Source organism: Rattus rattus, chromosome 11, assembly GCF_011064425.1.
Source record: "Rattus rattus isolate New Zealand chromosome 11, Rrattus_CSIRO_v1, whole genome shotgun sequence".
In the NCBI taxonomy this organism is placed as follows: Eukaryota; Metazoa; Chordata; class Mammalia; order Rodentia; family Muridae; genus Rattus; species Rattus rattus.
Window position 1 is genome coordinate 33,653,625 of NC_046164.1, and position 26,786 is coordinate 33,680,410.

At 43.1% G+C, this 26,786-nt stretch overlaps 2 protein-coding genes across 2 annotated transcripts in view; both read right to left on the reverse strand.

The window, feature by feature from the left end:
• Aasdh (aminoadipate-semialdehyde dehydrogenase) overlaps positions 1–5,379 on the reverse strand; it is a 32,571-nt gene extending 27,192 nt beyond the window's left edge. The window contains exons 1-4 of the mRNA XM_032916280.1: positions 5,289–5,379; positions 4,438–4,589; positions 1,156–1,423; positions 357–477 (exon numbers count right to left, since the gene is read on the reverse strand). Of these exons, the coding sequence (XP_032772171.1) occupies positions 357–477; positions 1,156–1,385 (351 nt within the window). The 5' untranslated portion in view covers positions 1,386–1,423; positions 4,438–4,589; positions 5,289–5,379. The remainder of the gene's footprint in view (positions 1–356; positions 478–1,155; positions 1,424–4,437; positions 4,590–5,288) is intronic.
• A 5,747-nt stretch (positions 5,380–11,126) lies between these two features.
• Positions 11,127–26,786, reverse strand: part of Ppat (phosphoribosyl pyrophosphate amidotransferase) — a 34,211-nt gene continuing 18,551 nt past the window's right edge. The window contains exons 3-11 of the mRNA XM_032916612.1: positions 26,291–26,497; positions 21,448–21,560; positions 21,196–21,341; positions 19,615–19,687; positions 17,798–17,949; positions 17,407–17,534; positions 16,081–16,302; positions 14,245–14,365; positions 11,127–13,270 (exon numbers count right to left, since the gene is read on the reverse strand). Of these exons, the coding sequence (XP_032772503.1) occupies positions 13,074–13,270; positions 14,245–14,365; positions 16,081–16,302; positions 17,407–17,534; positions 17,798–17,949; positions 19,615–19,687; positions 21,196–21,341; positions 21,448–21,560; positions 26,291–26,497 (1,359 nt within the window). The 3' untranslated portion in view covers positions 11,127–13,073. The remainder of the gene's footprint in view (positions 13,271–14,244; positions 14,366–16,080; positions 16,303–17,406; positions 17,535–17,797; positions 17,950–19,614; positions 19,688–21,195; positions 21,342–21,447; positions 21,561–26,290; positions 26,498–26,786) is intronic.

A 26,786-nucleotide genomic window follows, 5' to 3' on the forward strand; every position in this document is an offset into this window, starting at 1 on the left:
GTAGACTACACTGACCTCAAACCTGAGGCGTCATCAGCTTCCTGAGTTCTAAGATGACAGAGGACACAGCCACACCTGACCTGACCTGCGCATATTTAAAGTGGGGCTCTTCTGAATAGAGCCTCTTGGGCTGATTTTTACAAACTGCTTAATTGAAAGAATCTGAGTTGTCTTAATAAGTAAATATAAATAACAAAAGACCAAAGCCTGGTAGCTTGCAATGTTTGCTGCATTGCATCTTTCTCTCTCTCTCTCTCTCTCTCTCTCTCTCTCTCTCTCTCTCTCTCTCTCTCCCCCCTCCTCCTTCCCTCCCTTTCCCTTCACACACCCTCATACACTTAAACACCAAGACTTACAGTGATCTGCCGTTTTTCAACCAGGACATACTTTAGGCCACATTTTTTCATAAAGTGGGTTGCTAACGATGGTGGGGAGTCTGGATCAATGGGTGCATAAGCTGCCGGGATCTGAAGAATCCTGCAGGGCACGTATATGGTTAGTACAATGAATACAATTTTCCCATACGCCCTTGATGGCCCTAAGAACTTTATTGTTCCTTAGCATTTCACAGAGTTTAGGGTCGTACCTTGTAGTTATTTTATCTTGCGCCCAATGACTTCTGGAATATTGTAAAATTCTACTTTTACTTCTTATCCCAACTTGGGATGGGGATGCAGCTCAATTGTACAGAGCTCATTTAGCATGCACAAGGCCCTGTGTTCAATACTCAGTATTGAAAAAAAGAAAGCGCTCTTAACACTTAACATACAGGAAGATAACATTTAAGAGAGTTAACAGGCACTGGAGTGATGGTTCAGTGGTTTTTGTTTTTGCTTTTTTTTTTTAACCTAAAGACAATTATAAAATGCTTTACCTGTTTTTTATGATGGACAAATGAGGCCTTTATACTTCAGAGATATTTACATATTTTATTAGTAAAAACTTTTAGTCTTTCCTTAATAGGCTAAAATTAACTGTTAATTTGAAAATTAATAAAAAAATACCAGAAGGAAAGTGTACTTCACCATCTTTAGAAAATGACAAGCTAACACAGAAGAATCTGATAGTAAGTAAAACAATAGCTTACAATGTATACTATGTACTAAAAACTATAAATTAGCTTAGAGGAATACCAGTTTATACTAGAAATATTACCCTAAAATCCAGGAGGGTAAGTTTATCCCAGGTTGACAGTAGAGACCAATTTCCCGAATTCCTCCAAGGTCACAGTGTGCTAGCAGAAAAGCGGATAATTCTGAAGCCTCGCTCAGCAGAGCCTTGTAGGTATAGCACACCGGGGGCTGGTTGTTGCCTTCGTCAAAGCATACAGCTGTTCTATCCAGATAGATGGAGGCAGCCTGATGAACCAACTCCTGCAGAGTCATTTTACTGAGGTTTGTCTAAACACCAGGGGCCGAGAAATCTACACACAGAGAGAAACGTTAGATGTTAGGGGAGTTTCCGGGAGGTGAGGAGGAAACATGTCTACTAGCATAAAGGACCATCAACTGGGTATCTAGGTCAGTGATAGATCCTTTGCTAGTGTGTAAGATCTCAAGTCAAGACCCCAGCACTGCAAAACAATGAACCGAAAGGAAGTGCCCAGATAAGAGCCGTCTATTTAACATTCTGCAAGGTTGACTGATGAAAATGCATGAGGCTGGAGACCGGGGATGTTGCATACTCTGATAAACTATCTTGGGTTATCGTGGCAGCAGGTTTGCTGCCCATCGAGTCCACCCAATGTCCTTGTGGCTATCAACCAAAGCCACTATGAAGATAAGTAGCTTAGCTCCCACCAAGGCTAGGGCTAAGAGCGTCACCTGATCACACCCCAAACCTATAATAGAACTTCCCTTGATTTGCTGGAACCCACCTACCTAATTCCGACCAATGTATTTGAAATGCCTTGATATTTTACTTTTCCTTTGTCTTTCGACTATACAAGTTCATAGACCTGCTTTCACCCCAGGATGTGATTTTTGGGGTAACCTAAATCTGTGGTCCTGAAACCTGATCACTCATATCCGGCTCAGAATAAATGATCTCCTATTGTCCCTATGGTAACAGTAGTGCTTTGTGTTACTAAACCAAACAAACTCTGTATCACTGATACATACCTGAAGCTCTAAACTTACAGAATACCCATGACAACTTTGCTGAGAAGCAAATGACATAAAAAAGTTAACTTGACAACAGTCGAACTAATACTGGATCAGAGCTTAAACATGTGGGAAGGATGTGACATTCACATAATAGAACTCAGTAAGAAGAATTATAGGTCTATTTCTCAACTGACCACAATACTAAAAGGATATATGTTTAAAAATAAGCAATAAAGGGGCTGGAGAGATGGCTCAGTGGTTAAGAGCACTGACTGCTCTTCCAGAGGTCCTGAGTTAAATTCCCAGCAACCACATAGTGGCTCACAACCATCTGCAATGGGATCTGATGCCCTCTTCCAATGTGTCTGAGGACAGCTGCAGTGTACTGATATAAATAAGATAGGCTGGAGAGATGGATCCTTGGTTAACCACACTAGTTGCCAAATTAGCTGGGTTCCATTGCCAGAATCACATGGCAGCCCACAAGCACTACTAACTCCAGTTCCCGGGCTTCCAACTACATCTCCCGACATCTGTAGGCACCAGAAACAAACATGGTATATGTGTGGGCAAAACACTCATAGACAGAAAATAAATCTTTTTTGTAGATACTTTATAGCTATGTATTTTTTTGCCTGTATGCATGTGTTATCTATGTTTATGTCTGCTAGATCTCCTGGAACTGGGGTTGTAAATGGTTGTGACATACTATGTAGGTGCTGGGAACTGAACTCAGGTCCTCTGCAAGAGGCTCTTAACCACTGAGCCATCTCTCCAGCCCAAAACAAACCAATCTTAAAAAAATTTTTTTTTAAAGCACATAAACAATCAATATGACTAAATTTAAAGCACTTCACTTTTTTTTTTTACTTTCAGTTTTTGTTACAAATTAATTTAAAGTGCTCAAGTTCCTCTGTATGGTGACTTTCAAATAACTTATGTAAAATAAAATGTTATGTAAATAAGTCTGCTTTTAAATTCCTGTGGGAATTAAAGCTAGAGGAGGACTTCTTTTTTCAATGTTTTTCTTTTGCAATGCTGGAGATTAAAGCCAGGGCCTGGAGCTCGCTAGACAAGCACACTGTCACTGAGTAACATCCACAGGCCTCAAATCAATCTTTACCAGAAAGCAAAGCGAAGCAAGAAAACGAACAAGCCAAGAGGGAATCCTCATTTAATACCTACACAGTTACAGCCCATTATCCGCTACAGGGCTTATCATTTATCATAGTGAAATTCTAAAACGACAAGAAATAAACTCTTCGAGCTCTATCTCACGTGTTGCCAATAGATTCTTTTCAATTTAGGTCCTAAATAGTGTTAGACGTTAATACAGTATTAGGATCGACAAATAAAGTGTTCTTGGTTGCCAGCCCATGCCTTTGAGCCCAGCACACAGGAGGCAGAGGCTTGGACTTGTGAATTCCAGAGCTTTGTGAGTTCTAAGAGCTACTTAGTGAGGCCCTCTCACAGAAAAGTGTGGATTTTTTTTTTTAAAATATAGGTTAGAAGACTTCAAATAGTATTTCATAAGAAAAGAGAAAGATGAGAAGGAAAGACAGACAGACAATCCTAGGCAGAGGCAAGCTGATCTCTGTAAGAGCAGTCTGTGTATATAGTTCCTGAACAGCCAGGGCCACACACAGAGATCCTGTCTCAAAAACAAACTATAAACAAAAACCACTAGGGATCAATGCTAACAAAAATATTGTAACTCCTAGTTTCCTTGAAGGCAAAGGAGACTTTCTACTGAATCCTATTAACATATCAGAGAAAAAGAAGAGTTATCAAGTGTCATATTTAATTATTCCAGTTTTTTACCTGTTCATACTTAGGTGGCTTACTTTCTGATTCAAAATACAATTAATCTTCAATTGTATCATTTTAATTATACCATCCAGCTGGTAATTAAAAGCCTTCTTAAACCCATAAAATAAAAAATGTCCAAAAGGGTGCAAAAATTTTGAAATGTGATTTCTAAGTATCAAATTTTAAAGAACAAGACAATTTTAATACTTAATGGTATTTTTAATAAATATTTCCATAAATCTAACTTTTGTATATACAAGAGATGATTTTTCAGATACACAAACGGCCATTAAACAAATTATATGAACTATAGTATACTCTACAGGATACAGGGAATGAGTTTATTTTTGAATATAAGGTTATTGCAACAAAGTATCTCATACGACTGTTACCTGTATAAGAACACAGAATACCCAAATAAACTTTGTTAAGTACCCAATTTTCCACATTAATGTATTCTACTTATTTTTTTTACAAAAATCAAGTCTGGACCTGGAGATCTGTCTTAGGAGTTAAACTGCACCTGTTCTTTCAGAGAATACAGGTTCCATGCCAGCACCCAGTTGGGAGCTCAATACAGTCCATAGTTCCAATTCTAGGCGATCCGACAGCCTTTGAAGACACCAGGCAGGAACATGGGGCACTTACATACATGTAGGTAAAACATCCCCATACCTAAAATTAAAAAAAAAAAAAAGTCTGTTCAAAAGTTGCCTTTTCTCCAAAAAGCAAGCACATGCGTAACTGTTAATTTTGCACAAGAAAATATAATCTAATAACATACAGTAGAATAACAGTACTATAACTTAGTTCTTTAAAAAGAAAATGTCATTTTTAAACTAACTACAAAACTGGCCACACAAAGTCTATAAAATTACGGAGTTTTTCTACTTTGAATTTAAAAATTCCCAGTGGCAAAAATTCTTGCCTAAGTTTTCATTTCAGTCATTGAATTTAATGTCTACGTCCCTGACTCTCTGTCCCTTAGATGGCTCAGAAATGAACTTGTCATCACAGCAGAAAGCCTGAGTTTGATCATGGTCTGGACTCACAAAATGGAAAGAGAGAACCAAGTCCCGAAAGGTACTTTTTAAAAAGCATGCTGGGCGCGCGCGCGCACGCACACACACACACGCTTTAATTTTAAATAAATAAAAGAAAAACAAGCCAACTTTGAAAAAGGATGATCTAGATGATCTAGCAAGCAAATTTCGTGCTATAGCATTAAGATTAAGAGGGTCGCTAATGTACAACTGTAAATGAAACCATTTAGTCACCAACAGATCCTGCTCTTAAGGGCTCTCCCTATATTGGGCGCTATAAATACAGGTAAATTATCCATCTGCATCTTGATACACAACACGCAGCCGCCACCTTTAGTAACAATGCACTTCGTGGATCAGGTACACTTGCATTTCACTGAATGGCACCGGGCGCAAGTAGGTGACCCAGGAGACCACACAGCAGCCCGAAGCCGGGTCCGGCGGAAGTGGGCCGGACCCGGGATGGAGCAGCCGGTGGCTCCCACAGTCCCTCACTCTCCCGCGAACTCCCGCCCCACCTTTTCACGACAGTGCGCGGCCTGCACTTTCCAGCCCAGTAGCGGACGCTCAGCAGCCGTAAAGCGGACCAACGCGTCATCTGCCGGCGCCCGAACGTCACGCCAGCGTCGGGGGCGGGCTCTCGCCGACGGGCTCCGCCCCAGAGCGCCGCGTGATCCTGCAGAGGGTGGGACAGCTTTTACCCAGGCCTATTTGGACTGAGCAGATTCATACCTGACCTACACTCCCAGCAACATACCTGTGTATGTGTGTGCGTCTGTATGAGTTTACGTGTACTGTGTGCGTGCAGGTGCGGACGGATTCCCTGGAGCATCCAGGTGGTTGTGAGCCACTACGTGGGTGCTGGGGACCTAAAACTCTCCAACACAGTTGAAATTTGACCTGGAGTCTCCGCCTTCCTAAAGGGGGAGGGGGTGCGTAGAAATATCCCAAAGTCTGAAGTGAAGAAATCACCATCAAATTGGCCTTATGCCATCCACATCTTCTGGGAATATACTCAATACTGGTTGGGATCGTCACTGCATGGGTGAAGCACGCAAGGGAAGCCCCCTTGAATGTGTGTTTTCCAAGGGCGGCAATTATGACAATAAATGGAAAGGATCACAACTAGGGTGAGTTACTGTGCCCCAGCAGAGAGGAAAGGAACAGGGATTTTTTTTAAAAAAAAAAAAATAATAAGATTTATTTATTATATATAAGTACACTGTTGCTCTCTTCAGCCACACCAGAAGAGAACATCAGACCTCATTACAGATGGTTGTGTGCCACCATGTGGTTGCTGGGAATTGAATTCAGGACCTTTGGAAGAGCAGTCAGTGCTTTTAACCACTGAGCTATCTCTCCAGCCCAGGAGCAGGGATTTTTTTTTTTTTTTTGTCTCTGTGTTCCTGGAAGAAGGAAAGGTGGGATCGGCAAAGCATCCATCTATAGAGGTTTAAAAGGCATAGCAGTATGTCCTTAGCAGTTGGGGACCAGAAGCTTGTAAAGGGCCACGATTCACCATAAAATAACACCCCGGACTCAAGTAGTATGTAAACAACGCTTAGTGTTTTATCCTGCAGAAGTCCAGGATGGTGGCATCTCCCAATTACCAGGATCGAGAGACAAACAAGTGAGCTCGAAGATTTGATTTAAAGCACATTGGAATTCCAGGTTAGATGAGCTTTATCTTATTCTATCTCTAGGCATTGTTATTGGGGAAGTCTAGAAATATTGTTGAGGAAGTCTGGAAACCGCTGCTGACCATTGTCCTTGCCTCAGGCCAGGTGGCTGGGCAGCCCCTGATAACAGGGCAGTTTCTGAAGCCTAGTTTTTTTTCCACTAACTGACTTGCCTGGGCTTCGGCCTAGCCGATTAAAGTGACAGTTTGAAGCCTATCATGGAATCAGCCCAGCCTTCTCATCTGTTGTACCAAACGCGCAAGAAATACCCATTTGGAAGCCACCTTTTCCTGTGTACTACAGGCATCCCCAAACACCTTTTTAGTGTTTTATTCTAGTTATCTTTCAATTGCTGTGATAAAACATGACCAAAAGCAACTTGGGGAACCAAGATTTATCAAAACACTACCACTAACAAAAGTCAGGATAAGAACTCAAGGCCAAACTCTGGTGGTGGGGCCTGATGCAAACACTATGGTAGAATGGTGGTCACAGGCTTGCTCAGACTGACTTTTCTTTCTTTTGAAAAAGTATTTCATGTGTAATGGCCTTTTACCTGCATGTTTACGCACCATATGATGCAAGACCACAGAGGGATCTTAGTGTTAGGACATCTAGAACTGGAGCTATAGATGAGTCACTCCGGATACTGAGAATTAAGCCTGGGTCCTCTGGACGAGCAGCCAGTGGGCTTAACCCCTGGACCATCTCTCCAGCCCTCAGGCTGTTTTCTGGCCCACGTGCCCAGGAGTGTCATTGTCCACACTGGGCTGAGTCCTCCCACATCAGCCATTAATCAAGAAAAATGCCCAATGTGATTGAAGCATTTTTCTCAATTGAGGTTCCCTCTTTCCATATGACTCTAGCTTGGGTCAAGTTGACAAAGAACTAGCCACCACACTTGTCTTTTCTCCCCAGAAGAATATCACCTTTTATCTGCCCAGTAAACCTCTCCTCTTACCCTCTTGTTCACTTTGATGCTCTGGTGTTCCAGCCTCTGGACAACAACATCAGAAATGCCTGGACTGATTTTAAAGGTGGATCCCAACTCCTTATCCCCACAGGCTTTCAAGTTTTCCAGTCAGGGCCCCAAGTTTACACTTTTAAAAAAGATATCTTCATCTTAGTTCAGATTCTGAACTGCTTTTCCCAATGCTTTCCAGTATTTCACAGCTTTAAGGGATTCTTAACTTGCCAACTCAACCCCTTAACACCTCATCCTTTAGAAGTCTGATTCTGAAGGATCCTAGTTCTTACTTAAGTGTAAGAGCTATTAAGAGACTTGGCCCGGTAGAAACTAGGTAGGTTATGGAGTTCCTGTGAAGGACCCTAAGGGCTTTCACCAGCTTTACACCCACCGCCTCAGGTCAAGGCTAGGCCAAATTTCATTCTCCACCCACAGTTCTCGGGAGGAGTAGGGACATTCTTGAAAAACCACAGAATGTACTGACTGATAGTCACATGACCCCCTGGTCCCAGATAGAGTTTGAATGCATGTCTTATGCTTGCTAGCCAATAGATTCAAAGGTCAATATGCTTAGCCAATAAGTTTAAACTATAACCTTGCTGATGTAACCTGTACCCCTAAAAAGTATAAAAACTGCTTGTTATAGCCATTCCAGGTCACCTTCCAGTCACTTTCCATGAGGGGCTGATTGAAGGTTGACCCCAACACGCAGGAAAATAAACCTCTTGGATTTGCATCGAACCCCATTCTCATGTCTCACTTTTGGGGGGGGGGGGAGGTCTCCTGGTAGTTAAGACTCACTTCAAGCCTTACAATCCCAGCTTGTTTATTTTCTTCTTCTGGAGTATGGTTTCTCAATATTGCCATGTTGACCTGGAGGTTCAAGAACCTCTTGCCTTAGCCTCTCATTCTCTCACAGTAAAGAGACTTTCCACTAGTGGAGAGGGGATTTCCAAAGCCAAGTCCCCCTCACTCATTCTCCCTGGACATTTAAATGTTTTTAGTGGTACAGTGTGGGTCCTCTTCTCCTTATTCTGGATTGGCTGACTTCAACAAGTAAAAGGGAGATGATATACACAGCCTCACACAAGCAGAGACGTGTCCAGGACTGATCTTGGGCACATCAGTAGAGTGAAAAAGCCCACCAGGCCTTTATTCTGAATGAACATGGGGGTTATCCTTGGCCTCTTTTCCCACCTGTCTGCCTGTTGGGGTGCTTACCTTCAATAATTTGTGCTTTTCCCTTTCCTTCCCAATTATTTTCTTCCTACTCATTTTGGGCTATCTCATGTTAAAGAGACTTATCTAGAATGTAATAAATTCATGATCACCCATTCTTATTTTAAAGTTTTCTAAGTCAGTAAGGGTTGCAGAGACTAGGGTGCATCTCAGTTCAGTACTTGTTCAATGCCATTTCAATTGATACACCATGGGCAGACCTTGAACACCAGATACCAATCAGTGCCTCAGCCTCTTAAGTAAATGAGCTCACAGACCTGCACCACGCTTACACTGACTCTTGGTAAGTAAACATGTATGCTGGGATGAGTTTTATGAAACTAGAAAGTGGTAAACAGACTCAGGATGGAACAGAAAGCAGTTTCTTGTGGACTTTATGATAGTGTATGGTCCTAGCCAGAGCAAGGCCTGTTGTTTTTTGTGATTCATAAACATGAAGTTTATATAATTATATGGCCATCTGAGCTATAATGTACCTGGTTTATCACAAGCTAGAATTGAGGATGGCAAATGTTGCAGCATATCTTATACTGTGACCCCCAAGACTGTGTACTGGAAAAACCTGTCTCTGGTTATATGGCTCAGCCCTAGCACACGCCTTGAATCCAAGAACTTTCTGTTTACTGTAAACAAGACTAAATAAAGTCAACCATAGGTCAAGAGGTGAACAAGCAACCATTGACAGGGAGTCAACATGCGGAAAAAAATAACTGAGGGGAAGTCAGAAGAACGGACAGAGACGAACAGGAAGCAGGAGGGAGGAACATTCCATTGGAAGGGTTTTTAAGATATTGTGGAGATATTGTGTGCACCACCCCCCTCACCACTGGGGAATTTGTTAGAGTAAACTAGTACAAAACCCACACTGTAGATTTTGACCTAACACTGTTCCCCTTCACCCAGGAACAGTCTACTTCCCAGAAACAAGAATATCAGGTATTATATAGCTTAAAACCAGTCCCTTTCCCATATGTAACTCTTCCCCCCATATGTAACTTTTATACAACTAACAGCTATATTATTTCCAAGTCTACTTCCAGGTGTTAAACAGTAAGTACCATCCCAATGGCAGCCAAGTGCCGGAAGTCCTCAGCACATTCATGATCACATACTGCCCATCTCACTGCCTCTCTTCTCGGATTCTCCTCCTCTTCCCCCAGTCTCACTTCTCACTGGGAAGTGAGCAGCACTGCTTCCTTCAGAAACAAATTGGAAAACGGTTTTTCCTGTATGCAGAACAATCCACGAAAGTCAAGCTATGAGTTTCTAGTGAGTGGGTTAAGCCTATCACAAGCAAGAGCCAACAGCAGGCAGCAGAAAAAGTGAGTCCAATAGGGAACGTCCTGGAGGACAAACAGGACCCTAGGTAAGGCTTCCCAAGCCATTCCCACCAGAGGCATTTTTATATTATGGGCTTTAGTTTGGGAGTGATTGGCTCTCTACTCACTGGCTGTTCTAAAGGACACATCATTTTCATTCTTGGGCTGTTTTGCTCTTTCTCTTTTCTCAGACTGGAGCCCAGCCTGGCCCTGGACAACTGGTCTTGGAAGAACTCCTAGGACCAACAAGCTTAAGGAGCCTTAATGAGAAGGCTCGATGAGAAGGGCACTTGCTGCTGAGCCCAACTAATGGCGTTGTCTGAGGTCCAAACTGAACCTCTTCTGGGACCCCTCGAATGAGATTCATGGAGGCGGGGTGAGCGATACAAAAGCAAGAGTTTGCAGGGGCTGTCCCATTCCAAGGGGAGACAACCCTGGATACATTCTTAACAGGGGGTTATATACCTTGCAAACAATTGGGGCAGAATTTGCACAAAGGTACCTAGGCAGGGCACAATGGCATTTGATGGAAACAACTTTCAGATCCACACCGTGTACTGTTCAGGACTTTTAGTTGGGAGTCAGGTAGCTTTGTGTGACAGGTTTGGTTTGCTGCTGTTCCAGGAACTAAACCAGCTTTTTTCTTCCAGGAAGGGAGGGGTCCTTGTGCTCAGAAGTTTGTAGTGAGAATTTTCCCGCTGGCCCCGTATTGGTCCCAATTCTGGTTCTTTCAGTTGAGTTTGGTTCCACACAAGGTAGACAGATGACTCCCACAGATTGTCTTGACATTCTATTTTCCAGTTACTTCACTGCCCTCCTGCTTGGCATGTGTTTGCCCAGCTCATAAGAGATGGACTATTTATTAAAATGCCTGAATCAGAGAAATAAGATCTCATCAGCTGATGCCAGGTATGGAACCTGGCACTGCCTTCATGCTGCGCACCATAATGTACTGATTACTACTATTTTTAAAAAGCACACATATAAACACGTTTATTACATATATTTGTTGCCAAAAACAAAAAAATCACACACACACATATACAAAAAAAAAAGTAGGCTTACATTAGTTTAGGACGTTAATTGTCTTCAAACACATTTTCATCTTCTTTCAGCATATAGTACTCTAGTTATATACATTTAAAGCAGATAAAATAAGGCTTGAAACTGGTAAAAATGTTAATTTAATCCATACTCAGAAACTTGTAAAATAAAAGGTAACAATGAAGAAATAATTAAGAAAGTTGTACAAACGACCATGGTTATTATTTCCCTTTATAAAAGTATTCCAATAAAACAAAATAAAAACTGTGGAACACAAAAGTCAAATTAGAGATTTTGGTTGTAGTACCTTCCCTGAGTTTCTTTGTAAAACATCAAATTTAAATAAGGCCATTTAAAAACTGACCTAAGGCCTTACCCCTCCACGCCGCCATTACACACAACGCATGTAACACAGGAGGTTGCACCCACTAAAATGGCCCCAGGGCTGTGAAAGGCCAGCCTGTGTCTATGCCACAGGACAACCTCAGGCACCGCACGCAGCACATGACCTTGAAGTCCTAACAGTTTATCTTGACCTGCCATATGTGACACACCACACTATATACCAAATGTAGACTAATGATTTCAGTTATTAATAAATATTATATTTCTAAGTGGGTTTGGAAAGTAGCAAATTTTGGCAATATAGAGACAATTATTTTTCCATGTGAAAAATCCCACACAAACAGGAGTTAGTAAATCACCTCAATCCACTAAATCTGCATGATAAAAAAATTAAAAATGTCACTAGACCTAACAAAAAAAATTAACACATGATCATGAGCTAACGCTTGGGTACAGGCAATCTAATTCCCCAAACAGTGGCTGTCCCCTCAGCCTTTAAACAAAATCGGCCCTACTGTGTCTCTATTCCCTCTGTTTAAACCAAATGCATACATGTATACAAGTACACAGTTCTGTAAATGATCAAGCACTCATTCAAACAGCCAAGTTTAATCAAATCAAGGATAAAGGCTTACTTGAAATTAAAATTTTCTCTTTCCAATGTACTTACTAAGTTATTTGCTAGGCTAAATATTTTCTGTCAAGTGTAGAAAAACAGGGCTCCAGATAGATTTCTCAGTCCTTCTGGTATATCCCAAAGAGATGGAAAAGGTCTGCAAACCTCCATCACAAGGAAACTGAAAACTAATTTAGTGAAAGCTAATTACCATTAGCTTCTGAAGCTACTGACCATGCATGGTAAAGAAGTAGGGGTAAAACGGCAGCTCTAAGCCTCCCAGACAAGCACGCAAGTTCCCGCTAAGCATTAAGTTTATGAATGACTTAGGAAACAGATGTGGAGTCCGAGGCACAGAAAGAGGCTCTTTATCTTGAGACAGGAAAGCCCAGGTTGGCCTTGAACTTGGGACTCTCCTGCCTTAGCTTTCCACATAGGTTTTCATTTTTTAGGAGTTGTACACTGGTCCCCAGAGCCATACATGTGTGTATGGGGTGGAAGAATCAAAGACCAAGGCCATAACTGCAGGCTTGACTGCATAGACTAGATACATACGGGGCACAATGAATTCAAGCTTTTCATGAAACTTTATAAAGCTCCCTGTCCTGGGCACACAACCTCCCTATCTCACCTCTTTAGAACCATTCAAGCATGGGTCTGGGAAATGCCACTAACTTCCTGCCTTCTCTTGGGTGAAAAGTCAGTCCTTATACAAAAAGAATCCCCACATGTCGCATTACATGTAATCTTTATGATTCAATTATAGCAATTCAGTGACCTCAGAAAATCTCAAAACTTAAGGTATAATACATAAGCAAGTGGTGTCCATTTTGTACCAACTGAGGAACACATGTAAACCACTTCTTGATGACCTTTCAGTCTGGAAGCAGCACGTCTGTCCAGGCAGCTACCATTCCAGATCCACAGGGTACTGGCCAGTGAGGCAAGCCGTACAGTGTCCCGTCTTCTCGAAATACTCCAGACCATTTCCATTTTCTTGAATTGCGATATCACGCTTTTTAACTTTCTGCTTCTTGAACTTTATTTCTTGTTGCACAGACGAAACCAGTCCTTCCACTGACAGATACACAACACTGTTTGCTCCTGCAGGAGGAGAGGAAAACATGTCTCACCACAACACAGCTACCTACAGACATTGCTGACGGTCAGGACGAAAGCTTCTCTCTTAGCCTTCCTAAAAAAGGGAAGGCTGTGATGACATACAGCCTGCAGTCCCCGCTGCTTCAGAAGCTGAGGCAAGATGATGCCAGGACCAAGTCAACCAGGACAATTCAAACTTTTAAAGGCGAGAGAAACTGGGAATGTAGCTTAGCGGAAAAATGCTGGTTTAGAGCTTAAAAATCTACAAATCTCTCGATTCAATCGTGTGTGTGTGTGTGTGTGTGGGTGGGTTATTCTACTCTATGATAAAACATGGTCTTCTGATCTTGCTTTGACCTATGGCTCTAATATAAAAAGTGCCCCACCCGTTTTTCTCTTTAGAGTAATTGTGTTCAATGTCATAATAATTATTGTGGGGTTTTTGTTTTTATTTTGTTTTGTTGAGATAAGGCTTCACTCTGTAGCCCTGGCTATCCTAGAATTAATTACCATTATAGACCTTGCTGGCCTTAAACTCGGACCTGGCTGCCTCTGCCTCCTGTGTTAGATTTAAAGGCACGTGTTACCACATAAGATAGGATTTGCAATCTTTGTGTTATTACTAGAAGGTAACTTTTGGTGCTACTGTGAATGACTGACCCCTAGCGTGTATGTGCACATGTATACATGAGTCTGTAGAAGGCCAAGGTAGTGGTCTCAGGGTCACGGATTCTGTGACTCTAGCTAGCCTGCTTACTCTGGGTATACAGTCTCCACTCTGGAATTAGACACACCTACCCCACGTATCATTTACAGACTCAACTCTGGTCCCCCAAAACTTGCAGAGCCAGAACTAGAGCCAGGACCAGCTCCCCAGCACTCAAATTTACCTTCTAACTAATTGCTGTTTTACACAAAAGTACACTCAAAATTTAAAACAGACAGTTAATAATATTTATAGAAATGTTAATACCTACCAAGGTACTCTGCAAGATACTCAAATTCGGGCTTATTGGCTATAAGCTCTTCTTTTGTAGGAATGTTTATTCCCATGAAGCACGGATGTTTTATTGGTGGCGAAGCGACTCGAATGTGTACCTTGGGAAAAAAAATCATATCATATACTCGCAGCCCAACTAATCATGCATTCCTGTTGACTGACTGTATACATGCCTAGTGCTTTTGTTTTATTTGAATGCCTAAATGGTACTTTGCTGATCTGTACTTAGTAAAAATGGTAAAATCTGCTAGGTTATAATGAAAATCTCACTAATCATAACATGGCTCCTTCTGTCTGCTATTGGTTTTGCCCTTTCTGTTTGGTCCATTTACATGGTTACAACTAGTAGCTACATTTTATTTTTAATCTTTTATATATTATAAATCTTCACACAGATTTAAATGTCCACGCCATATTTCATCACAGGCAAACATGTCATTTTATATACTTAATCTACTTGCCCGGTATGTGATTAGCGATTCTTTTTTACTATAGCAACAGATGCTGAATTGATTATATCCTCTTGTTTCTACTCTCTAACCTTCATAGAGTTCAACAGTGAGATTAGCAGAACCATAATCAGTCATAAAAAACCTGGAAAACCTTAGTAATTCTTGAAATGTTCTAATACAGGCCGTCCTTATTGCTTTCCATCCCACTTTTCAAACTCATTCAAACATATATATATATATATATATATGGCATCTTGCTTCTATAACTTAAGGGACTGAAATAGTTACAGTTGAGACTCCAACTGAGTCACACAGACTTTCTGAGCTTTTTGAAGAATTTAAAGTTATTTTATACTACGTTTTGTTTATTAAAGGTATAGCAACATGATATGCTGCCCCGTTTTATGTCAGCCTAAGTCATCTGAGAGGACGGAGCGTCAATTAAGAAAATGTGTCGTCCATCAGAGGAAGCACCTGGCCTCAGGAGACTTCAAGTGTCAGGGTGGGTTGATGCCCAGGGGAACCCCCACCTGCTCAGAGGAATAGGGGGAGGGGTGTGAGGGGAGGGTAAGAAAGTTAGGGAGAGGTGACTGAGGGCAGTGAGCAGGATGTAAAGTGAATAAGCAAAATTAATTAATTAATTAAGTAAGTAATAAAAACCTCCTTAGCTCCAGCTGGAGGCAGGCTTGTAAGGTATTTTCTTAATTAGTGATCAATGGGGGAGGGTCCAGCCTGTTGTGGGTCAGGCCTCCCTGGTCTGGTGGTCCTGGGTTCTTCTATAAGAAAGCAGGCTGAGCAAACAGAGAGGAGCAAGCAAGCCAGTGAGCAGCACCCTCCACGGCCTCTGCATCAGCTCCTGCCTCCAGGTTCCCGCCCTGCTTGAGTTCCTGTCCTGACTTCCTCCATGATGAACAGTGATGTGGAAGTGTAAGCCAATAACCCTTTCATCTCCAACTCATTTTTTGGCGGTTGTGGTGTTTCATCGCAGCAACAGAAACCCTAACTAAGACGGACGTCTAAAGGAACAATATATAACATTAATTAAAAAATATTATAGTGTGAAACATACTTGGGTTTTTTAATTGTTTTTTTTTGGAGACAGGATTGTAAGCAGCCACAGCAGGCCTCTGCCACTGCCTCCCAAGTGCTGGGAGTGACTTCTAGGTTCACCTTTTCAATCTATGAAGGTTAAACTTAGTAGAGTGTAAGAGTAGTTAGCACACGTTCTCCATCGTGCTGCCCAGCTCTATAGAGCAACCTGATATGCAACGTCACAGAGACTCTCCACTGGGATACAGTACTCTGTGTCCACACCATACGGTTAATTACTGGTACTACAGCATATGCTTTAAAACACTCACCTCCTTTGCACCGGATTCTTTGAGGAGTTTTATGATGGGTGAGATAGTATTGCCTCTCACAATGGAATCATCTATGAGAACAATTCTTTTGCCTTTAAAGTTGTCAGACAACACGCCGAATTTCTTTGCAACCCCAAGTTGTCTTAGCCTCATGTTTGGCTGAATGAAGGTTCTTCCTACATACCGGTTCTTACACAGCACCTCCACATATGGCAGCCCACACTGATGGAGGGGAAATAAATGCACGTTAGTAGCAAAACTGGCCTAAAAATATGACTCTGAGAGACAAAAGATCTTCATTCATTCCCTCGAGGTAACTGTCTCTATAGCACATGTGCACTATTCCTTCACGTAGAAGCTAAGTAAGCACGCTCATCTACCTATGACCACTAAATTCTGCATGCATTCATAATGCCACCTTGTTTCTGGAAAAGTATTTCACTATGTTGCCTAGGCTGGCCTCTGACCCATGGCAATGCTTCTGCCTCGGTTTCTCTCGTACTGGGATTGAAAGCCTATGCTAACACAAAACAGCTCTATCCTTTTTTAAAAAATGGGGGCCATAGATTTTCAAGTAAGATGCTATCTTCTTCTGTGTGACCCCACGAAGAAGAGTCAGAAATACAAGAAAATAGGCTATTCCAAGGAAAAGAAGGAGGGCCATGGAAACTCACAAAGGAATTAATACAACAGTTTAAAACACTGGGAAAAAGATGAGCACCACCAATAAAAAGCTAGCCAACCTGAAGGAGTGTGTGTGTGTGTGTGTGTGTGTGTGTGTGTGTGTGTGTGTGTGTGTGTGTGTGTGTGTGTGTGTCTGTTTGTGTTGAAAGCAGAACAGGGACCAGGTGAGAGAGGGAGAGACCGTAAGGTAGAAGTGAAGGACAAAAAAGAATGCCCCTAATAGGAAAGCACAAAGGACAGCTACTGTGTGTGTGGAAGCAAGAGTGCAGAGAGGGAGAAGGGGGTGAGTAAGAATACCATAAATGACACGTGTATGTCCAAATGTCACAGTGAAACCCATTATTCTGTGTGCTGTTAAACATTTAAAATGAGGGCCAATATTCTAATCTTTGGGTAATTAAAAATGACTTATTGCATGGGCTTGTGTGGAAGTCAGGGTCCTGGGTTCTCCCGTGGTCTCAGAGAACAGACATGTCTCAGCCCACTTTTCCTTGAAAGAGATGTTTAATAACTCAAGCACAGGAAGGTACATTAGATACCAAATCTTTTCTTCTTAAAGTTAATGAATTTCCCCTTTGTGGGTCACATTTCTTATTTCACTGCCCGGTGACCAACTCACAGATAACAATTAAAAGTAAATACCTTTGTCGCATACCCCAGGGCCGCAGGCGTGGCAGATTCTGGAACTGTGCTGACCAGGTCCGCCTCCACCGGTGCTTCAACTGCCAGCTGCTGGCCACACCGGTACCTTACCGTATAAACCATCTGGTCTGGAAGGTTTGGAAAGAAAACCAAATTGTCTTAACTTAGCAGAATTTCACCTTAATATGTATTAGAAAGATAATCTTTATTAAAGAAAACCAAAATCTAACAGTTGAAAAGAGAAGCAGTCATGACTTGTAATTCAGTAACATATTCACAGCCGAAAGCCATGTTCCTCCCAAGAGCCACATGTGCCTTTGGGCCAAGGACTCTCATGTTTCAATAAGATAATGAGACTACTTAAACAGTGAAAGAGAAGAAACATACTTACCTTCAAACATACTATCTGGTCTTGCAAAATAAACATATTCGAAGATACAAAAAGCCACTGGGTCTCCATTAGACCTTGGAATTATATCAAGAGTTCTGACACCATGTCTGGATATTTCTACAATTTCCCCAGGCTTCACTTCATGGCAATATCTGAGGAAAAACAACCAGAAGACACTTGTGAAGCCTATCATTTCATACAAAGAGTATATGCTAAGTTTTAAAATAAAACAAAGGGGTCGGTAAGTATTCTCATCCATGTGCCCACTGTCAAGTCCCGACAGCACACGCATTTTCCCTATGATCTGTAGTTATCACTCTGCTTTTAAAGTTATTGTGCCTTTTTTGAGAGAAACAGAGATAGAGAGGGTAAAGAGACTCTTAATTAATTTTTACTATCATGACTTAAGGAGCTGGTGAATGGTTGGGTAGGGAAGGACACTTGACAAACTGAGATTGTCCGGGGAGCCCACTTGGTAGAAGTGAAGAACTGACTTCGCCGTTTTACCATTTTACAGGTGCGCAGGGGCACACACACCCCTTCACAACACAGAATAAACAAATACAAAACAGACACCCCGCTCAGCCCGCTCAGCCCGCTCCCAGGGGCGAGTACTATGCCGCAGCCAGCTGTTACTGCCTGCTGAGGTCCAAGCTCAGGTCTGCACGCTCCAACAGCAGGCTCTTCACCAACTGAGCCACCGCCCCAGCTTGAGTTCCTACTTTCTAAAGTAAGTCCTCGGCCGGCAGCATTCGCTACTAAGCCGAGAGACCTTAGTTTGATCTCCAGGACCCACAGGGTGGAAAAAGAGAACTGACTACTTCTTTTATCCTTTGATGCTGCACATGCCCCTCCCCACGAAAAATAAATAAATGTAATCATAAACAAACAGAGGAAGAATTGCCACAGGATCCAAGGTAGCCTGGGCTAGAGTGAGACCTAGGATCAAAACCAAACACATACATACACAGTAGGAAAAAAAAAAATCAAGTGAGTCAGACAATATTTTCAGAATCAAAAGGTAGTATTGGAACATTAAAGTCACATTGCTAAGCACACTATAAATAACAAAACACATTCATAAATGCTTTCTTACAGCAAAGAAAAAGGTTTGGAAAAATATCCAGGTCAGTGGTGTTGACACGAGTCTTTAATATCAGCACTCAGGAGGCAGAGGCAGGCAGATCTCTATGAGTCCAAGGGCAGCCTGGTCTACAGAGTGAGTTCCAAGATAGCTAAGGCTACAGAGAAACCCTCCCTGCCTCAGAATCAAAACAGAAAGAAACGAAAAAGTAAATAAATAAAATATCTACTACCTCCCTTTAAAAATTATATAATCTGGGCTGGGGATTTAGCTCAGTGGTAGAGCGCTTACCTAGGAAGCACAAGGCCCTGGGTTGGGTCCCCAGCTCAAAAAAAAAAAAAAGAACCAAAAAAAAAAAAAAAAAAATTATATAATCTGATCCTCTCGTTTCTTTATCTCTAGTTTTTGGATACAGGGGTGACCAAGCTGGAATTAACTCTTAAGTTTAAGGCTCAAATACATTTCCAGCTCTAACTTCCCCCCAGCCAGTTTTGTGCATTAGGTGTGCATTTACCACACTTCGAATAAAGTCTGTTCCTTCCTGTCACTTGCCAGCCCTCCTTTGGGGGGAGTAGGAAGATAAGACACAGTGTCCATATATATCCTCAAAGTTATAACCTCGCTGTCTCAGACTTCTGAGTGCTAGGAATACAGGCATATGTCATCAAATTTGGTAGACATTTTTCCTCATAAATGTAGAGAGAAATAACATGATGAATGGGATACGACTTACCTCGCACCAATAGATAAAAAGCTGCAAGACTCTGAGGACACCACCCATCCTTCAGTCTCTGAAGACTTTTTCTCTGTTAAGTCACAAGACAATCAATTACTGAATGGATTCAGGGTCCCTTGTTTAGTGCTGGCTTTTTTTTTTTTTTTTTTTGTATGGAGTCCTGGGGACAGAAGCCAGGAGGAGCCCTGCACAACCTAGGCAAGTACTGTGTTAACCGGCTATATCCTCAGACCCCTCAATTTTTTAAAATTTTTTAAAGGGGTGTTTAGGCCCGTGAGACGGCTCACTGGATAGAAGTGCTTTCTGCCAAGTCTGACATCCTAAACTTGATCCCCGGAAACCATGCGGCAGGAGGAGAATGGACTCCTAGACTGGAGGTCCTCTGGTCTCCGCCTGTCATTTGTGCCCTCAAACACAGGATGTAATAATGCCTGTTTGTTTTAAACTAAGAAGCTCCTCCAATAGAACAGCTAAACACCAAACAGAAAGTGGGCATCATCTATCACATTAAAAGCAGGTGGTGCCTCATGACTTAAATAAAAGACAACAAATAAGCCGTTCCCTTCTCGCATCGTGATATCATGCTTTGAATGGGAGCAATAAGTCATAAAGAAAAACTACTGCAGAAATAAAAAGGATAGGCCAGAGATGAATTATTAGCAATTAGGAAAAAATAAGGAACATAGGCCAAAGAAATGTATTTTAAAAACTAAGACTAAAGCTAGCCAATGGCTTAGTGACTAAACTGCTTGCTATGCAAAAATTTTTTAAACGATTTATTTTATTATTTATATGCAAGTTCGTTGTCACTCTCTTCAGACCCCAGAAGAGGACTTCAGATCTCATTACAGACGGTTGTGAGCCACCGTGTGGTTGCTGGCTCTGGAAGAGCAGTCAAACTTAAGGGACTGAGTCTGGCTCCCAGCTAAAGGTAGGTATGACGGTCATCACCAGTAACCCCAGCTCCGAGCGAGTCCCACAGAGCTCACTGGGCAGCCACTCTAGCTGAAAACCGTGAGCTCCAGTTTCAGTGAGATCTTGTCTCAGAAAACAAAGTAGAAAGCAACAGAAGTCGATACTCAAGTTGACCTCTGACCTCTATCAACACATGCATAGGCAAGCACACCTGTATGCACACATACATGTATGTGCACACCTCCACCCCTTATATTTTCAGTTGTGAAACCATAAGGATCAGAGTTCAGATCCCAGCACCCACATAATAACCCTCACACCCTGCACTTACCTGTAAACGCAGCCGAGGCTCGGCTTCCAGCAATCTTCAAGTTCAGGAAAGACCCTGCCTCACAAAAATAGGAAGAGTGACGGGATGATCCCAGACACCCTCTTACCAGCACACAGCCATGCAAAGTCTGTGCACACTCACATAAATGTTTAAAAATAGATACTGTGTTTTCTTCCCTATTTCCTCCTATCCATAAGCTTCCTGTAACCATAGGTCAGGGGAGGGGGCATACAAGAAAAAGGGGAGGAAAGCCAAGGATGTTAAGACTGGGCAATAGGAAGTCAATAATTCTGAAAGATGTTATGAAAACGAAACTCCCTCTGAAACGTTACCTTTGTCATTTATGTCAGAAACTGGCATAAGACGGCCGATGCATAGAGGACGATTTCCGTATGGATCTCGCACTGCGTAAATGACGTCCCTGTGCATTATGACCAGGGAGTAGGCTGCGGGCGCTTCCTTCATTAAGTTCTTAATTCTGGAATTACAAGTAACTGAATGAATCGCTCTGGCTACATAAACATACCTAAGCAAAGCTCTCACTACTGGAGCTGCAGCCATCTATAGGCCGGTTCTGTAGTTACCTTGCTACCCAGTCTGGAGTATCATCTTGTTCCTGAGGAGGGGTATATGCGAGTAACTGGGTAATCATTTCACTATCGGAGGATGTGGAAAGCCCAATACCGTGCCGCAGAAGCTATGGGAGAGAGACGTTTCATCATTAGACCGTTAGATGCCTCCCTGCCCCCCAACACACACACAGATAGATACTAAGTCACAACCTCTGTGCCCCACTAACGGTATGTGTACACTCATGGCAGCGGCCCACTGCTGGGAGCAATGTGGAGTTTCCAGAGCTAAGCAGAAAAAGTACTTTAGCAGATACAAGTCTGAGGCTGAGTAGACTTGCAAAGGGCTTGACCTGGCCTTTTCTACCCTCCACAATCCTGACGAATAGGGCGCATTCCTTCCTTTACAGTAGCAAACGGCACCAATGACTCTCAAACCCGAGTTTGTTGGTGGCATGAATGGAACAGCCACACGGAGAGAAATCAGGTATCAACATTTTAAATGACTAAAGGTAGGAGATATTCAATAAGAATTAGTTGAGTGTACTGTATGATCATGAAGTTCTGACCAAGACTGACCAAGACAGAGGCTGTACCACAGACACGTACAGAATGATTTAAGTGGACACCGAAAAGCATTTTTCAAGAGCTGGCTACTGTGTAAAGTTCAGTCTAATACCTGGATAAGGAGCTATGTCTAAAAGCAAGGAGCTACATGACTGAATTCTTTTTTTAAAGATTTATTATATGAGTACACTGCAGCTGTCTTCAGACACACCAGAAGAGGGCATCAGATCCCATTACAGATGGTTGTGAGCCACCATGTGGTTGCTGGGAATTGAACTCAGGACCTCTGGAAGAGCAGTCAGTGCTCTCAACCACTGAGCCATCTCTCCAGTCCCCTAGATTGAATTCTTGGTGATGATTATTTCTAAGCAGTGAACTTTTGTAATTTTCTTCATAGTTATCGACTTTTGTGAGGGTCTACATTTTAAAAAGTACTCACGTTCCCAATTTATGGACAGAAATGTGTATTACAGTGCCACAGTGTCACTGCCAACAAAGACCCCTAAAGCTACCAGAGAAAGCAGAGGGACACTGAGTGGTAATGAGACCTGGGTTCTAGACGCTTCCAATTACCACTTCACAACCAGTCACTAACAACGCATCATACCTGAGACGTCGGCTCTAAACATGCTAGACAGAACGCACACACACGTGCACATGTGCTTGCTTTACCAACTCCGGCCTGGCCCTGAAGTTATCCAATGAAGATAACCAGGATCTAGAGAACTGGAGGAAGCAGATGATAATCTGTGATCGCATAAATGGGCTCAGAGGAGGCACCAGGAGCACTAGCAGCAAAAAGATGAAACGACCACCATAGTTAGAAGCTGCACACCAGGGACAGCACACAGGTTGCCCAAGTAAGCACTTTGCCCCTCTTCCCAGATTCTAGCTTCCTGTGATTGTTTCCAATTTATAATTTTCCTATATTTGTCACCTTTTAAGTTCATATTCCATTTTCCTCTTGTGCCTTCTTATGCTTCAAGAATACACAGAGAGGGGGTTGGGGATTTAGCTCAGTGGTAGAGCGCTTGCCTAGGAAGCGCAAGGCCCTGGGTTCAGTCCCCAGCTCTGAAAAAAAAGAACCAAAAAAAAAAAAAAAAAATACACAGAGAGCAGTTCCTAATTCAAACCCCCAGAATGTTCCACTTTCCAGCACAGCTCCAGAGGGTCTAGACCAGGAGTCTCCAGACCTCACTGAGGCTGCCGCCCAGCTGGCTGTTAACACAGGAACAGCAGTGACTTCACCACAGATATTTGTTGTAATTACTTCCAATCATCTATTTCTTTAGATAAAGTGTCAAGAACTAGACATTCAGTCTCATGACTGACAGCTGTCAGACCCTGCCTGAGACTTGCCATTGCAGCAGTTACCCAAGAGCCAGCCTGTATTTGCCCGAGGACAGCAGAGACAGAGGCCAGAGGCCCCTCGGATATGGCAGAGGGGCGAGGAACACTGCTGCGTCATTCGTGATGCAGTGCCCGGAGTTTCCTGGGAAAGACGATAGCCCGGACTGCAGTTTTCACCATTTTCAGGGAAATCCCACGGCTGCCAAATAAATGGGTCAGGACAACTGCAGGGGACTCAGACCAACAGTCACCCTTAAGGCTTATATCAGTGTGAACGGTGTGTAGACTCCGATTCTAAGAACCCTCAAAGGTTCCTATGCCATGATAGTTTCAGATAACAGCCCAGCCTGCAGCCCGAGGCCATCCAGATAACCTCTGGACCTCACCACAGTTGTCTTCAGCACCTCAGGGACAGTTCCTCCCTGACCCACGTCAACTAATCCAAATATATAGGCAAGGCTCCTCTCAGTCTCTGCACATCTGTCTGGGAGACTTCCTTCCTGAACACTGCCCTGTGCTGCAGAGAGCCACCAATTTGATCAGCTGGCTCATTTGATTAGCTCTGTTGTCTACTTAGGACCTTTCATTAGGGGTCCAGCAGGCTGAGATAGCTGAAGAACAGATGTCCTTAACCCAGGGACACCCAGGAACGGCTAGAAGGTGGCTAAATGGTTCTAAGAGGGTGGTCAGGACCGTAGGCTACAGAAGGCTCCAGAGAATTACAAAGAACTGTGGGAAAAGGCTAGAAGCATCAGCTGCTCGTTGACGTTCAATTCTCAATACCAACATCGCAGCTCAAGATCCCTGCAACTCCAGTAGCCAGGAATCTAATGCGCTCTTCTTGTCTCCAGAGGCGCCATCATGCACACTGTACAAAACACACATTCAGCCTCCCCAGCCCTCCAGATCAAACAGAGCTGTGGGAAGTACTGGAAAGGAGAGACAGCAGAGAACTGTAGACAGAAAAAGCTCTGGAGGAGCTGCCAAGACCTGAGCTGGAAGGGTTCCAAAGTGCTGCCAAAGCTCTGGTTCTGGTACCCAACACCCAGCTCAGGCTGTAACGCTAGACGCTGGGTCACTGGCACGCAAAGCCCAAGGCCGTATGTAACCCCAGCAGCAGAGGGCCCTGACGCTGTAGGCTCAAAGCTGTGACAGAGAGGGGGCTGCACTTTGTGTCTTCATGACTTCCATGCTTATGGAGCAGAGAATCCCCCAGTTAAAAAACAAACAAACATCGTACAAAATCGCCTTTATTTAGCCAATGAGTTTAATTTGCACCACGAAATATAATCTTCGTGTTGGCTTGGCCTCTCACCTAAGCATTTCAGATAAGGAATACCGAGTCTGTGACCCACTTTTTTCCTACATTTTCATGCTGTTGCTCAGATAGGGAAAATGCCTGTGATCCCAGCGCTTGGGGGACGGAGGGCGGAGAACCACTTTGAGTTTGGTGTTAGCTAGAGCTGAAGCTCTGACCTGGGTTACAGTAAGACTTGGCTACAAAAAAAGACAAACACATCATTGCCCTTGATACTGGGGTGGGGGCGTGGGGGTGTACACTCCCAGACTCTTGTAAAATCAACCTCTGCAGATGCTCAGGCCCCTTACAAACCAGTATGCAGCTAAGGACATGGCCCAGCAGCACACCGCTTGCCTAGTACACATAAGGTCAAGAGTTCAACCTCCAGAACCTCAAACAAACAAACGAGCAAGAGAAGCTCACACACCCCACCCCCACCCCAGACAGGGTTTCTCTGTGTAGCCCTGGCTGTCCACAGTCAGAGATCTACCTGCCTCTGCCTCCTCAGTGCTGGGATTAAAGGAACACACTGCTACCACCACCACCACCACCACCACCACCACCACCCAGCCTCTTTATTTCTTACAGCAACAAACACAATATAAACCACTGACAGGTTATTTAGGCCATAAGAAGGAAGGAGGCTATGCATTATCTACACTCGAGAGATCTGGAGAGCCAAAAGGCCAAATGCATACTGATTTCAGCCTAATTCTTCCTGGCAAAGCCTAAAACTGTCGGAGCCACTAAAATAAGCGTATTTTGTCCAATAACATAATAAGGATAGGACTGGTGCTTAGACACTCCTCAACAGCTACAGGATAGGGGGGAGCTACCATAGAAACCAATCACATGACCAGAGGGCTACACTCAGCCTTAGACTAAATCCTAAGGAGGAACAGGTGGTAAAGGCCAAGATGACCACTAAAGGCCAGTAATTTAGCAGACATGTGCTCGTAAAAACCTAAAAGACATGGCTTCATGGGTCTTCTGGATGCTGAGCATAGTAGAGAGTGGTGCCAGAAGGCAGGTGCCCATGCCTCCTCCCACAACCTCTACCCCATCTCACGACCTCTTCTGTATCCTTTACAATGTCTTTTAAAATACATCAAGATGTACAAATTAAACATTTTCCTGAGTTCCGTGAACTGCTGCACTACCAAACGACTGAAATCAAGGAGGGATTTGGGAAATCAACTTACAGCTTAAGTGCCCAAGGCCTAGACCTGGGGTGGGCATCGGAACTGGGAGACAGTCTTATGGAACGAGCTTTAACATAGAGGACTTGAGGGAGAACTATAGGACACTAACTAGTTGGTCTAAGAAAACCCCACATCTGGTCACAGCAATATGGCTGTGCTGAGTTCAGACATAGGGAAGAGTCCTTGAGTTTTCCTCTCTCACAAACTCTGGTAATCCTTTGTGCTGACGGCAACCACAAACCAACATTCCAAACGACAAAGTGGCACCGCTTCAGATCACTTGGGGAGTACAAGAATCTAGATTTAGAGCAAGCGGGCCAGGCAATTCTGATGCAATGGCGTCCTGCACCGAGGTAACAAGTGGCAACAACTAGAAGACGCCACGCCCTTTGTCGACATCGACTTCCTTCCGTAAAGGAGCTGTTAACAAACAACTTACCTTCTTCCTCAGCCGAGCTGCGTTCACCAGCTCTCCGTTATGGGCCACGGCTATTTTCCCATGCAGAGTCTCAACAACAAACGGCTGGCAATTTTCCAGCTCACATTTCCCTGTGGTGGCGTACCGCGTATGTCCGATTCCAAGATTTGAGACATACAATTTCTTCAAATTGTCTTCGGTGAAAACATGATTTACAAGGCCCATTCCCTTGAGAAGTCAAAGTAAAAGCAGATCTTAGGAAAAGGCAGAAACTAGGATTGCTACAGAATAAGACTATATAAGGCAACCCAAATTAGACACGCACGGTCTCTGTGCTCCAGAATTTGAATGAATTTGCTTTGGGGTGGGGGTAGGTGTGACATAGGGTTTCTCTATGTAGCCGTGGCTGTCCTCGAACTCCCCCTTCTGAGTGCTGGGGGTAAAAGGTGTGTACCACCACTGCCCAGGTGAATTCATTTTTTAAAATGGACCTGGATATTCAATTACTAGTTTAGGA